Consider the following 15,849-nt stretch of genomic DNA (forward strand, 5'->3'; position numbering starts at 1 on the left):
TGATCAAAATCATTAACATGTCTACAGTGTGTGTGATACAGTATGAAACATTAGTCTACCAACTTCTTTTAGACAGATGTCATTTTGTCTTGCCAGAAGCCATAATTTAAAGCACTCTTCCAGAAAGAAATGGGTGAAATTCTAGCATGTGTTTGAGAGAAGAAAGCTAAGCCTGTTTAATGACATGTTCATTTAAGCTCTGTCAAAATCCATTTTTTTTTTTTAAACTGTGGGTAAGTTCTTTTTGCTGCTGTTTATTTTAAGATAGGCAATGTTGTTTATTTCCCTAACACCATTTAGAAATTCTTACATTTTCTGAGAGAACTCGAAGATTCGTCCTTTCTAAAGAAACTACCCCATTTTCAGGAAACTCTTCTGTCATCAGGGTAATACCATGCGCTTGTAGATTTATAGTTCAGTGTGATTATGTAAACCATCAATGATAAAATCAAAATTCAGGGCCAGTTGCTCTTAAGGGACGGATGGTAAAATTGGATACCAGATTAAATAACTTCGAAAGCTTGATAAAGAAATCACAAAACAACTCTCAGAAGCATAATTATTGAAGATGAAGGTGCAATTTATTATGGGTCTTGTGAGAGCAACAGAAACTTTCACAGACTAAAATGTCATTCCTCATTAAAGTGGATAGCCTGGAAAAGAGCATGGCGCCTGGACATGGAAAAAAGGTGATGTCTAGAAAGGTCAAAGAACCTGAAAAAAATATGCACGGGTGAATTTTCAAATAATAGAAGAAAAATGTTTTATCATATCCAGCATTTGTTGTACAGCCATCTGTTGGAACTTTCAAATTTTTTAAAATCTAAGAACATTATACTCTTTTAAAAGTAGTGTAGCTGTTTAAAATATCATTTATATCATTTATATAAGAAATTGTACAAGAGATTTTCTTACGTGTTTCAGAAAATATGTTTGTCAGACCCCTCTATTTAACACAAACCAGTATGACCACAAACCAGTACTTGCATACAGGCCAAAGTAATTTGTGATAGTCTATCAATTTCTTATCACATGAGGACTGTAGATACTCTGTAGGATTTGTAACTGCTCACCACTTCTGAAAATCAGGACCCTTGGGTGCCTAAATAAATAGGTTTCCACCTTTAGGCCCTATAGTTTGACATTATTTTTTAATCTCAATGATTTACCCACGTGTCAAAAAAACTATTAACAATCCCATGCTATAAATGCAAGCCCATTCTTTATGAAAAGTTGCAGCTTAGATTACCTCACACAGGAAAATTCAGACACTCCCTATTTATTTCCTTCTGAATAATCCATCTACAAATTTAGTTTCAAGTAAATGAACATGAATGATACAATTATATTGATTAAACTTCTTGTGTGTTTTCTTCATTATACCAAGTCTTTGTTAGCAAATGCTTACTACATCAAAAATTTTGTTTTCATCCCTCACATGCTGAAAACTATAAATATTTGTCTTCTTAAAATTCTACTATAAAGTCCCCTCCTTTTGCATTTTTGACTAGTCTCTTGAGCTGCATTATATATAGTGAGGTAAAACTCCATAGTTCCTCAAAATAGCCAACTTATTGGCTTCTCATATGTTGTTTAATTGGATAAGAAAAATGTATGTTCTGGGATGCCCTCAGGAATCTTTCTGCTTCCAGAGTTGTGAAAAATTGGAGAGGATTTTTTTATCTTCTTATTTGAACTTCCATGTCACATAGAAGTATTTACATGGACATAGCATGCATATACGTGTGTGTGTGTGTGTGTGTGTGTGTGTGTGTGTGCGCGCGTGCGTGTTGCATGTGCTTACATACTAGGCATTTTAGTCTTTAATTGGAATGTGAGAATGAAAACTGGGAATTCTGAAAAGGGAAGAGATGAGAACATCACACCAATAAAGAATGTCCAGGGCCTCTAATTATGGCTGTGGTTAAAGCTGAATAGTTCATTTTATTTTTAATTTTTACAGTACTGATGGTAATTATTTCTCATGGTAATTGAAGTATCTGTGAAATCTACTGATGAATACTGTGAACAGGTGTAATTAGTGTTTTCCAAAAATGAGTATATGAATTTATCCAATTCTGCTCATCTAAAGTAGAGGGAAGTGTTAGGAAACAAGTGCTTGAATGGATTAATGTCATGAATGATACATCTTCTAGTGTAATCAGTGTCAAGAGTTAAGTAGGAAAACAGAAAATATCTGAGTTTACCACATAGTTGGCAATTCATAGTCATTGGGATGGGAGCCAGAGTGAGAGAAACTCTCTAGCTTGGTGATTAAGACACTCACCTGGGATGTGGGAAGGCCAATTTCAAAATCTTGCTTTAATCATTATACAAGTGGAATAGATTCAGGGAAGACTGACCAAGTATATGCCAGAATATCTCACAGCCCAGTAACTAAGGTACTCTTGTGCAATTTGGGAAATCCAAGTTCAACTCCCTGCTCCACATTACGCAGAGGAGGGAACTGAACCTGGGTCTCCACACCTCATTTGGTGCCCTAACTATTGAGTTAAAACTTATAAGGGAGTTGCCAGTGGCTTCACCACCTCATTATTCTAGCCATATTCAGCATCTAGTCTTTCTTTGCTTTTGACAAAATGTCTGAAATCGAGTTAAAATATTTCAGATGTGATCAAAATGAAATGTTATCCAAATGTATTAACTTTTCCCCCCCATCCGGTCAAAACTATTTGGCAAACTTGGCACAAATTTGCAAATAGTTTTGGTCAATTTGAAATGACATTTTTGGGGCAAATAAACTGTAAAATTGAAATAATACCATCCTCTAATTTTAAAGGGGTATTACGAATATAAATTCATTAATGTTTGTGAAGCATTCAAACCCTATGCTAATGAACCCTTGAAGAAATTGTTTTGCCTTCAGAATAGGGTTTGAACATTGTGCAATAAAAACTTGGCACACATTAAACAAAGAGGAGAAAAAAAAGACATAGGAGTTCATAAAATGAGTACTGTCTATCCTGTGTATTAAATGATGCAAGGGTCTGGTGGAAATGATAGTATGTGATCAAAGAGTAAGACTATAATTAAGTTTTACAGAACTAGATTTTTATTTTTTTTTAATTTAGATGGATAATATGAATGTCTATTTTAACCATTTCTCCCAATTTTTACTGATTTTAATTAGGACTGTCAAGCGATTAAAAAATAATTGTGAGTAATCACACTGTTAAAAATAATAAATATTTTGGATGTCTTCTACATTTTCAAATATATTGCACTCAACTACAACACAGACTACAGGTGCAGCGTTCACTTTATATTTATTTATTACCAATATTTGCACTTCAAAAAAAAAAGAAATATTATTTTTCTATTCATATGATACAAGTACTGTAGTGCAATCTCTTTATCATGAAAGTTAAACTTGTACATATAGATTTATGTACAAAAAGTCCTGCATTCAAAAATAAAATAATGTATCACTTTAATGCCTACAAGTCCAATTAGTCCTATTTCTTCTTCAGCCAGTTGCTCAGACAGGCAAGTTTGTTTACAGGATATAATGCTGCCCACTTCTTGTTTACAATATCACCCAAAAGTGAAAACAGACATTTGCATGGCACTGTTATAGACGGCATCACAAGATCTGTATGTGCCAGGTGAGCTAAAGACTGATATGCTTGGCCACCATTCTGGAGGGTAAGAGGTAAGAAGGGGGAGAAGTAGTGGGGAATAGGGGAGGAAAGGAATGGGGTGGTGGGAAGAATCAGTGGGAAATGGGAGCATGGGGGAGGGAGGTGCGGTAGGGGAAAAGCCAGTGCAGAATGGAAGTGTGGGGGAAGAGGAATGAGAGCGTGGGAGGAAAGGCAGTGAGGAAGGGAGCTTGGGTGGAGAGAAGGGAAGAGGAATGAAGCTAGGAGGAGCCAATTGCATCAACTATTCGACTAGTCGATAAGGGAGCCTCCTGCACCTTTGAAGTGTAGCAACAGCCCCAGAGATGCTACACTTCAAAGGTGAAAGTGCTGCGGGGAGCACGGAGCCAGTGGGGACTCAAGCAGTCCCCCGCTGGCCCCAAGCTGCAAGCGCCGTTCCAAAGTGGCAGCGCCATGTGGGGCTCAGGGTCAGCTGGGGACTGCTGCTTTTAAGCACCCCCTCCACTTCCCCCCGCCCTTGCTGTCTCTTTATGATAGAGGCAGCAAGGTGGGGCGGGAGCAACTAGTTGGCTAGTGTGTTGACTATCCAATAAGCAATTGCTTATCAGATAGTTGACTAGTCGTTCACATCCCTAGTTCAAACCTCCATGCTTGAGCCTTCTGACTTATCTGTTCCAACCAGTCTCTGTGCCACCTCTGTTTCTTTTCCACCCCTTGGCTCCTGCCCAAGTCTCCTTATCTGATGATTCTCAGGCTCCTCATCCCAGTCTCAACTGTTTGCCCAGTGAGTCTCCTCCCTGGCTCAAGACCAAGTTCCAGTCTGCTCCTCCATGCCTTAACTTGCACTCTCCTTTCTAGCCAGTCCCCATTTCCTCTTCTCTGCTATTTGTGCAGTCTGCTTCCTTCCATCATGCTCCTGACACTAGCTCCTAGTCACAGTCTCCATCCCTCCATCCTCAGGCTCGTCAGCCAATCTTGGACTCAGCCTGTCTCCTCCCTAGTTATTTGTCCGGGTCTCTGCCTTTCCAGTCCCGCTGCTTACCCTCCCTCCATTTTCTCACCCAATCTCAGTGTCCTCCTCCTCCCACCTCATCCCCTTCAACCACCCCAAAGTCCCTCCTGCTCTCTCACTCCCAGCCTCCTTGCCCTACCAACCCTAGTGTTCCTTTTCCACCTCTGTGCTCCCGACTGCCCCATTTAACCAATCACAGTCTGTCCTGGTGCCACTGGCTCCCTGTATCTGCTTGTCTAGCCAGTCTGTCTCCCCCCTGTTACAATCAAGGGGTCTCTCCCTTTCCCTCTAGTCCCAGTCTTATAAGACTCTTTGGCCCAATGTACTTCTTTCTCCCTCTGCTTTGTGCCCTCTGTATTCAAATCAGATGGCTTCATCTTCTGTGCTGCCTGGGCATACTGGGGCAGTCCAAAGGTCCATCTAGCCCAGTATCCTGTCTTCTGACAGTGGCCAATGCCAGATGCCCCAGAAGGAGTGAACAGAACAGAGAATCATTAAGCAATCCCTCTCCCGTCACCCATTCGCAGCCTCTGACAGAGGCTAGGGACACCATTCCTACCCATCCTGGCTAATAGTCATTGATATACCTAACCTCCATGAATTTATCTAGTTCTCTCTTGAACCCTGTTAAAGCCTTAGTCTTCACAACCCCCTCTGGCAAGGAGTTCCACAGGTGGACCGGGTGCTGTGTGAATAAAAACTTTTTTGTTTGTTTTAAACCTACTACCTATTAATTTCATTTCGTGACCCTCTAGTTCTTATGTAATGTGAACAACTAAATACCTTTTCCTCATTCACTTTTTCCATACCAGCCATGATTTTATAGACTTCTATCATATCCCCCTTTGACTCCTCTTTTCTAAGCTGAAAAGTCCCAGTCTTTTTAACCTCTTCATATGAGACCTGTTCCAAACCCCTAATCATTTTTGTTTCCAGCACAGTGTCCTGCCTTACCCTGCCCTAGAGTAGCCACTACAGAGAAGGCCTTTGAACCCCATCATTCTTGGATTGGAATATACTCAGTTACTCTACGGGGATGGTGAACCTACTGTCGTTGGATGTAAGAGCTGTGAGGGAATTGACCATATTCAGTGAGAATGGAATCCTCAGAGACTGTAGTTCTAGGGTGGGAAACCTTTTTTTTTTTAGTTGGGGCTGCTGACAAGTGAGACGAAACCCCCCTCCCCCCCCCAAAAAAAATCTCACTGACGTGGTTCCTGACTGAGAAGGAGAAAGACATTCCCCACATTCCCTACACACCAGTGCCTGAGGGCCCAGGCTAGCAGATTTTGTGTGCACCAGCCCCATAGTGGGACAGTAGGGGGTGAGAGGGAGGGAATGGAGTGTCAGCGTGGACTCCCCACTGCTGGAGGGGAGCCCTGAGCCTTAGGAGATGGATCCAGGCAAACTGGGGGCCACATGTCGCCCCAAGCCTGAGGTTCCCCACCTCTGCTGTAGATATCTAGCTTTAGTAAATCTTTACTAAGCACCCGTGAATGGTGATTTTTATTTCACAGGCTTGTAACTTTGCTGAATTTTGAATAATTTTTGTTCAACTTCCCTCAAAAAATTCAGCCCTGAAGTTATAAGCAACTGAAAACATGGTCTTGTAATGAGTTGTATCAGGCAACCTTAATAAGTGGCATTACCAGTTCCACCTATAATAAAGGTGTCCCAACAGTGTTCCTTAGTCAAGAAGGTAATGGCTTTTTTTCTGGAATCATTAGGTTGCTAGGGATTAAGTAGGAATAATAATCATCAGGAATGAGGAATACCAGAGATAGTATCTGTATTTCTTTCTGTGTGTGTGTGTGTGTGTGTGTGTGTAAATAGAAATATATCTACTATATATCTGAGCGTTTGTCTGTTTATAGAAGAACTCCTAATTTGTTATACAGCTTCCTCTTATCATAACTTTAAAGCAAGGTAAGGGTTTGGTAGTTCCAGAAAAATGGTATGTGCCTGGATTGGCATTGCTTCTCATAAAACCATACAGAAAAGAGAGACAGTCACCAGGCAGATGAAAGGGGCTGGCTGGGGGCATCCCTTACTATCCAGAACTGCCCCAACCCTGAGCTTCCTTTCCCTCCCCAGATTCATACAGGTGGACATTGCTGGCTGTTCCCCTTTGTCAAAGAGTGAGAGGAAAGTGCACAGTTTGCTGCTTTCCTCATTCTGGCTGGAGCGCGCAGGGGCCAGATGAGCTGTGCACATTGTTCTTGCTCCCCGATAGGTATAGGAAGGGGAAGAGCTAGAATCCTGGTACGAATCTGGAATGCTTCAGCCTGCCCTATGCACACCCAGTCCCCTGCCCAGATCCCCTCCTTACCTCTCGTGCCTGCCCACCCCCCACATCTCCAGCCCCCTGCCATGAGGACCTCCTTAAGGATCCGAGCAACACTAGGTAAATGTTCTTTCTCTCTCTATATCTATATATACATATCTATACATAGATATACATCTTTATCTATATCTATAGATAAGAACATAAGAACTATCTGTATAAAAAGTTTCATTCTCAACAGGTTTGACCTTTTATTCTAAGTGTGGAGTTAAATTAGCATGTCATATGCCCCGTTTCATTTTGCATTCACTCCAAGGCATTTACAGCGTACGTCAATATGGTGCACATGCGCGCGCACACAAAAGGAAACACCACCCAGAGCTAATCTACATAATAGAGAAGAAAAAGAGATCTGGAACTAATTCAATGATCATGTTTGTTTAACATGTAAAGTGTTTTAGTTATAGTAGGAAGGATGGTGATAGCAGATACAATAAGAGTAAATGATGAATAATAGGCTCTCAATGCAAATAATTAGCTTTGTTTAATCAAGAATGGGAAGCCTTAATAACTGCTTGCAGATATTCACAAATGGGATAACAACCATATATTGGCAAATGACTAAATGTAACCTTTGTAGTATTTCCTGTGTCTTGCATTTCTGTTTCAACATAGTGTAAGAAACATTTCAGCTCCTGGATAGCCTACCCATTTTTAAAAATGTCTTTGGATATTTACAAGATTAAATCTTAATTGCAAAGGCTACTTCAGTATTCAAAAGGCCATTGTTTTAACTAATCAGTAGTCACTTAATGATGAACATTTTTCTGAAAGAGATTTCAAGTATAAAAATAGTGAAGTGGCAAATTATTACTCAATTACAAGTTCTTTCCTGAAAATCTTTTAAATAAATTTAGTACTTGTGAAATTTGTGATTGACAGGACATGTAATTCTCACTGTAAGTACTATCTGATTACATCAAACGTTTGTGTGAGTTCAAGTGTTTACAAGCAATCTGTTTTCTGATTTTCCTTGATTTTAGAGACCTAAGAAACCACCACCTCCATCTGCTTCTGTCATTAAACAAGGGTCAGGTAAGGCGCTGATGCTTTTATAAAATATACATGAAAGAAACACATTTCATATAGAACATGTGTATTTTCAATTTTGTATAGATGCCATCAGTATCAAAACCCAATATGCAGGAAGAGGCTCAGTCACTAACAGTAAACCGGATACAAGATAAAAAAGTTTACACAACCATGAAAGATTTTGGTCTGTTTTCTAAATAGATTGTTAGTGAACTAAAAAAGGATACGTTCCAGTTCTTTTTTGAAAATAATACAATAGAAGATTTATCTGAAATACTATGGTTCATTTCAAACCATTATTTTAAGCATGAAACAATTTTTGGGATTTAAAACAGATTGTGATAGTGCATGAAAGTACATAAAGACATTTTTGCAAGGCAATGTCATAATGTTAGGGAATATAAACTGTAGTAGGAAAATATATTTACTTACATCTGCAGGCTCCATCTATGCTAAAGATACATGCCTTTTTTTCTGTCCATTTGCAACTTAGGCCCTACACCTGAGACTGGATCTGCATTGGTGCAGGGATCCAAATGTGTGGCTCTAGTTGCAGGTTCAATCCCGTAATTTCAGTTTCTTGTTTTTCCTTATTTTATAGGTAGGCATAAGGGCACTACTAACCATAGAATCACACTGAAACTAATTTAGAGGACAACCTATGTTGTAACCAAGTTTCTTGATATAGCTGCATTTTTAGAATGGCTAAGTCCAAAACTATACTACTGCAGCTGAACTGGAGATAACTATTGGTCATGGTAACATAACAACTACAATTTGCCTGCCCAGTGGAAATTAAGTATCACCATGTTTAAGCATGGGGGTTTAAACATGTTTTAAAACTCTTATCCCTGCTATGGAGAATGAGGAAGATATCTGGATTATTTTTATCAATATTATATGTACTTCATTTTATCTGCTTGATGATATTCTGCCTGACTACACAGAGTTAAATCAAAGGCAGCTGTTAGGGAAAACAAGCAAGAAAACTGAGGTACATATCTGTATTGTTTTCTGGGTGAGCAGACTCTATTCATGTAAGAATGAACCATGATGAAACCCAAGTAATGAAAATCAGTTTTACCTCAGATAAGATGTTAGGATAAAATTTTAACAAGTGACTACTTTTAAATGGAATATACACAACTAAGTTTCTTAAGGTGCCTTTGAAATTTTAGCCCCGAAGACAGAATTCAAGTTGTATTCTGGTCATAATTACAACTCAGGCCATGTCTCCACATGATGTGCTGGAGATCAATCTTCTGGTGTTTGATTTAGTGAGTCTATTTAAGACTAACTAAGTTGAACGCTGAGGGCAGCTCTGGTCAGTTGCATTTGTTCTGTGAAGACTGTGCCAAGTTTGGCTTAAGGTAAGTCAACTCCAGCTACTTATTTTACATACCTGGAATTGCATGCCTTAACCCGACTGTCCAGCTCTAATGTAGACCTGGCCTCAGAATGAATGGATTGTTCTCAAAGGCCACTAGTTGTTTTCCACCCAGTTGTTGTCATAGTGGTGAAGGCACTAGTGAGGACAAAGGACTTTAATCACTGTTTTCCCACCTCTCGGTTAAAAATCCAAAGGCTGCTCTACAGTGGCATTCCCGCCATTACTTACCACGCTTGGGAAATTTAGAGTAAATAAGCAAGTGTAGACATAGCCAGTCTAGTCGTGGTTTTCTGCCTATTGTTTGTTTCAAGTTTGTGTTTCAGTTCACTATTGTGAATCACGAAACTCTGATATAAATTTAACTCAGTCAATCAGTTGTTTCTATTATTTGTTTAATCATGCCAATAATTCATTCTTACTTTATCTTGAGACACTTAACAATATTTAATTTTAATCTTTGTTATTCAGATGATCTACCTGAATCATTGCTCACCAAGAGCAGTATAACTTTGCCATCTACTGGTCAGTGGTGGTTGCATTGTTAAAAAAAAAAATCAGCAAAGCTTTATCCACAAATGAAGTTATAATCCAGCATATGTTGTAGAAATCTCTTTAAAGGATTACACTTCTGTTTATATCTCTGCCCCAAGTTTCCCTTCCGTAAAATTGGGAGAACAATCATTTCAAAGCAACAACATTACAATAGCCTTGCCAGATAGATGATATGCACTCTTTTTCAAAGTGAAAATAGAGGCATAGAGAAATTAAATGATTTGCTCGGGGTCATTTGAGTTGGGGACAAAAGCCAAGACAAAAACTTAGGTGTTTCAGGTTCCTACTTCCAAGTCCAGTCTACTGATTGAACCATGCTGTGTATGTGCAGAAGTATGTCTAGGTAATGTCTGTGCAGTACTTTGAGGATGAAGGGGTGGGGGAGGAAAGGGGGAATCTAGAGGGCAGTAGCCTTCCCTCCTAAGTTTGAACCCCTGGATTTCATGATTGAGGTTTGCTTAAAGCCCACACCCTGACTCCAGAGGCAGTTCTCAAATGCAACAGTTTGGGCTGTTTGCAGCTTTGCCTTTGGGACAGAGAGTTTGTTTAAAAAAAAAGAGGGAGGGAGAAGGTGATTAAGAATAACAAACAGCTGGTTATTCAGGTAATTGAAGGATCATAGGATCATCATGAAAACATTGCCGGGTATTCCATGTAAAAGATAGGGAGGAAAAATGTTGTGCTCAGGGATCTGCATTTAAATCACTGCTGTTAAACTTCTCATATATGTTCTTGAAAAAGGGGTAAACAGTAACTACAGGCAGTCCCCGGGTTACGTACAAGATAGGGACTGTAGGTTTGTTCTTAAGTTGAATTTGTATGTAAATCGGAACTGGTACATATTGTAGGGGAAACTCTAGCCAAACGTTTCTCCAGAGCTCAGTTTTATTCTCCCACACCTCACTTCCCTCAGTCCTTTATTCTCAAGCTGAGGTGTCTGCTGAGAAAAGCTGCTCCGCATATCCCTGGTCTGGTGGGGGGGGGGGGGCGCTAGCTTCGCGTCTCCCTGGTCTGCTGGGGGTAAGCAGCTAGTGCGGGGTTGCCTCACCCCGTTTGTAAGTAGGGATCCGATGTAAGTCGGATCCATGTAACCCGGGAACTGCCTGTACTCCGAAGCTGACTGCGAAGTTACAAAGGGATCTCACAAAACTGGATGATTGGGCAACACAAAGGCAGATGGAATTCAGGGTCGATAAGTGCAAAATAATGCACACGAGAAAATATATTCCTAAATATAGATACAAAAATGCTGGGGTCTAAAACAGCTTTTACCTCTTAAAAAAGATCCTTGAATCCTTGTGGATAGTTCCTTGAAAAATTCTGCTCTGTGTTCAGTGCCAGTTTGAAAACTAAAAAGCTAACTGAATATTGAGGGTTAACTATTGAACCAAACTATAACAGGGTTCCAATAAGAACATAATAAGTTCAAAGAGGATAGGTCCATCAATGGCTATTAGCCAGACTGGGCAGGAATGATATTCCTACCTTCTGTTTGCCAAAAGCTGGGAATGAATGACGTGGAATGGATTATGATGATTGCCTCTTCTGTTTATTCCTCCTGACATACCTGGCATAGGCCAATGACGACAGACAGGACACTGGGCTAGAAGGACCATTAGTCTGACCCAGAATGGCCATTCTGATGCTCTTATATAGAGCTGAAACGTATCTGCCCACTAGATCCAACTTCCCTGCCAGAGCTGGGAGAGAACCCAGGAGTCCTGACAGGGTCTCTCCCTCTTCCCAGAGTTAGTAACTAAGTAAGAATATACATTAACATTTTAAGGCTAAGTAAGAAAAGAAAGTGGGGATGGCTAGGCCCCACTCTCAGAAAACCATCATCCAGCATAGTCCGTCAAGCTCTCACATGGAACCTGCAAGGAAAACGCAAAAGACCTTGGACAACGTGGAGAAGATCTGCTGAGAATGAAGGACAACAACTGGGGTACTCCTGGAGTCAACTAGAAGTTTTGTCTCAAGTGGAGGAGACTTATGGATGACCTATGCTCCACTTGGAGTACAAGGTTTTAAGAAGTGTTCCTTAAGTGACTTGCCATAAGATGTCAGAATGTTAGTGTAGAGCAGAGTGGGACTAATATTTAATTGTCTTTCTTTTATATATGAATTAGATTCAGTGCTCCTGTTAGCTAACTGCTAAGTTGTCTGCCAAAAAAGCAGAGTTTTCCAGTGCCTTAGTAGCCCTGGGATACAGATGATGTGTGTGTAGGGGGAAGGCGGAAGGAATTGGTCCCCCCCTTTGGTGCTTGATTTGTACTGAGTATGCTCAGTAATACTGCTGAAGCTGCTGTCCTCAGTTTGCCTCCCCATGCTTTCATTCCCCCTCTCCCCTCCCCCCTCCCATGGCATAGACTCATAGACTTTAAGGTCAGAAGGGACCATTATGATCATCTAGTCTGACCCCCTGCACAGTGCAGGCCACAAAATCTCACCCACCCCTCCTAGAATAATCCTCTCACCTATATCTCAGATATTGAAGCCCCGATTTACTCCCATTAAGCTGTTCAAGTTTGGCTTTTACCTCAGATATGGTAATATCTACCTCCTTATCTTTAGTCCCATTTGTTAACTTACCATTATCCCTAAGCTCTTCATTAGCCTCATTAAAGACTGAAGCAAAGTATTTGTTCAAATATTGGGCCATTCCTAGATTATCCTTAACCTCCACTCCATCCTTAGTAATTAGCGGTCCTACTTCTTCTTTTTTTGTTTTTTTCCTATTTATATGGCTATAAAACCTTTTACTATTGGTTTTAATTCCCTTTGCAAGGTCCAACTCTACCTGACTTTTAGCCTTTCTCACTTTATCCCTACATGCTCTAACCTCAATAAGGTACCTTTATTTATTGATCCCTCCCATTTTCCACTCCTTATATGCTTTCTGCTTTTTCTTAATCACCTCTCTGAGATGCTTGCTCATCCAGCTTGGTCTAACACACCTGCCTATAATTTTTTCCCCTTTTCTAAGGATACAGGCTTCTGACAGCTTCTGCAACTTTAACTTAAAATAATTCCAGGCCTCCTACACTTTAAGATCCATAATTTCTTTAGTCCAATCAACTTCCCTAACTAATTTCCTTAATTTACTAAAGTTAGCCCTTTTGAAATCAAAAACCCTAGTCTCAGATTTATTTTTGTTTATCCTTCCATTTAATTTAAACTGAATTAGCTCATGATCACTCGAGCCAAGGTTGTCTCCTACAACCATTTCATCTATGAGGTCCTCGCTACTCACCAAAACCAAATCTAAATTAGCACCCCCCTTGTTGGTTCAGCAACTACTTGATGAAGGAATTCATCAGCTATCACATCTAGGAAAATCTGAGCCCTGTTATTATTACTAGCTCTTGTTCTCCAGTCTATATCTGGAAAGTTGAAATCTCCCATGATTACACAGTTTCCATAAGTATTTACTTCATTAAAAACATTAAAGAGGTCTCTATCCATATCCAAATTGGATCCTGGTGGTCTATAACACACCCCAAGCACTATCCCAGGGGAGGATCTGATAGTTTTCTTCCCCAATGTGATTTTTGCCCAAACGGACTCTGTCTTTTCAATCCATCACTTTTTATTTCTTTACAATCTACCTCATCTTTGATATACAATGCAACTCCACCACCTTTACCCTTATTTCTGTCTTTCCTAAACAGCACATACCCTTCAATACCTGTACTCCAGTCATGCCTAGTATTCCACCATGTTTCTGTTATTCCTATAATATCTGGTTTCACTTCCTGAACCAATAGCTCTAGTTCCTCCTTTTTGTTACCTAGGCTCCTCGCATTGGTGTACAAACATCTTAATTTTTGCTGTTTAGCCTCATTCACATTCTTTACCCAATTTGGCACAGACGTTATACCTCCAATATGACCTATTAGACTAGTATCCACCCCCCCCTTCCTCATGTTCATTCTCCTACCCCCAACTATATCCTTTCTTACTTCGTTTTCCTCCCTCTCAGTGTTAAAATCTGGCATAGAGATTACCTGGGCATCTCACAACCATCTCCCCCAAATTCCTAGTTTAAAGCTCTCTTAATAAGTTGAGCCAGCCTCCATCCTAGAAGTCTATTTCCCTCCCTACTTAGGTGAAGTCCATCTCTAGAGAACAGTCCTCTGTCCATAAATGCCTCCCAGTGACCATACATCCCAAAGCCCTCCTTATAGCACCACTGCCTAGGCCATCTATTGATCATCATAATCCTGTCACATCTTAGTTGCCCTTCTCTAGGAACAGGCAGAATCCCACTAAAGATCACCTGAGCCTCAATTTCCTTGAGCATCCTCCCCAGCCTAGCATAGTCTCCCTTAATTCGTTCCAGTGAGAATCTAGCCGTATCATTTGTTCCTACATGAAGGATGATCAATGGATTCCTTCCTGCTCCCTTAATAATTCTCTTCAACCTCAGTTCCACATCTCTTATCTTAGCACCTGGCAGACAGCACACCCTTCTATTCTCTGGATCAGCTCTGGTTACAGGCCTATCTATTCTTCTCAATAAGGAGTCCCCAATCACATAGACCTGCCTTTTCCTAGTGACAGTGAAATTCTCTGGTCTATCTCTAGCTTCCTCTGGCTGCAAGTCCTTGCCATTCCTATTTTCCCTTGTAATCCTAATGCTCATTATTGGTGTTGTCTCCATTAAGTCTTCCCCTTTATCTATGGGACTAGCCACTCTTCTCTTCTTCCTTACCCTTCCATCTTCATTATCTACCTGCTGTACCCCTTCTACGTTTTCCAGCTCCACATACTTGTTCTTGAGCTCTATTTTTCCTTCACTGACCCATCTTTTCCTCTGCCTGGTCCTCTGAGTCACATGCTTCCGCTGTCCATTTTCTTCGCCCAGCAGTCCCCCCTCTGAGGCCCTTGATCCTGCTTCCATCTGCATATCTAAGCTTTCCCCTTCAGCCACGTCATGCCTTTGCCCCATCATCTGCTCAAACCCCCTTCTAAACTCGACCAGAGTTTCCATCTGCATCTCCAGTCCTCGGATCTTTTCTTCCAACAGCTCTATCAGGTGGCACTTCATGCAAACAAAACTCCTTTCAGATACCCCCTCCAGAATCATGTACATACTACAGCTACCACATCCAATCATCCTCCTTGTGTTCTCTACTACTTGGGCCATGGCCACTAATGCTTCTGTGTTTTATCTATTTTCTCACCAAAATCCTATTAGTCAGGTGAACACAAAAACAAACCAAAACACCTCCTCCACAGGAAAAACAAACTCCAAACAAGTCCCACAATCCAAACTCCCACTCAAACTCCCCTGTTTACAGCTCTGTTTGCTTGGCATCTGTTCCGCTGCCTGACTGGAAGGCTACCTTTATAGGACCCCTAATCAGTGAAGCCCCTCACCCTAATCAGGGCTCAGCTTCTCTCCCAGCACACTGCCCCTCCAACAGAACTCCCACTCAAACTCCCATGTTTACAGCTCTGTTCGCTTGGCTCCTGTGCCGCTGCAGCTATCTGCAGCATGTACAGGTTGCCCCCCCACACACGCCAAAATCTGAAATGGAGCTCCTGGGTGAAGATTGCTAGACTTGTTGTTATAAATTAATATCTCCTGCCATCAAGCACTATGTGAAATCGCTATTTTACCAACATGGCATTGTACTTTTCCAATCTTAACATGAGGCGAATTTTGATATTTATTGTTTTGAATACTTGGTTGGACATGATATGAACAATTAGATCCAGTTGCATGCTAAATAATTAAAAATCAAGCTAGTCTATTAAAAATAGCACAGGGTAGAAATATAATTAATATGCTTAGAATTTTCCTTTGTCTATATTACAAATTAAAGCTGGGTTCTATTTTGTATTGTAGTATAATCAGGGCCTTAACTATTGCCTCATCCTGTGCTTGAGATGG

The 15,849-nt window shown here is 40.6% G+C and overlaps 1 protein-coding gene across 8 annotated transcripts in view; it reads left to right on the forward strand.

The window, feature by feature from the left end:
- The window catches only part of SH3KBP1 (SH3 domain containing kinase binding protein 1), a 328,394-nt gene that overhangs the window by 265,212 nt on the left and 47,333 nt on the right, over positions 1-15,849 (forward strand). For all 8 annotated transcript variants that reach the window (XM_075913646.1, XM_075913587.1, XM_075913595.1 and 5 more), the window contains one exon: positions 7,960-8,011. In XM_075913646.1, the coding sequence (XP_075769761.1) occupies positions 7,960-8,011 (52 nt within the window). The remainder of the gene's footprint in view (positions 1-7,959; positions 8,012-15,849) is intronic.

Source organism: Pelodiscus sinensis, chromosome 1 (assembly GCF_049634645.1).
Source record: "Pelodiscus sinensis isolate JC-2024 chromosome 1, ASM4963464v1, whole genome shotgun sequence".
Lineage (NCBI taxonomy): Eukaryota > Metazoa > Chordata > Testudines > Trionychidae > Pelodiscus > Pelodiscus sinensis.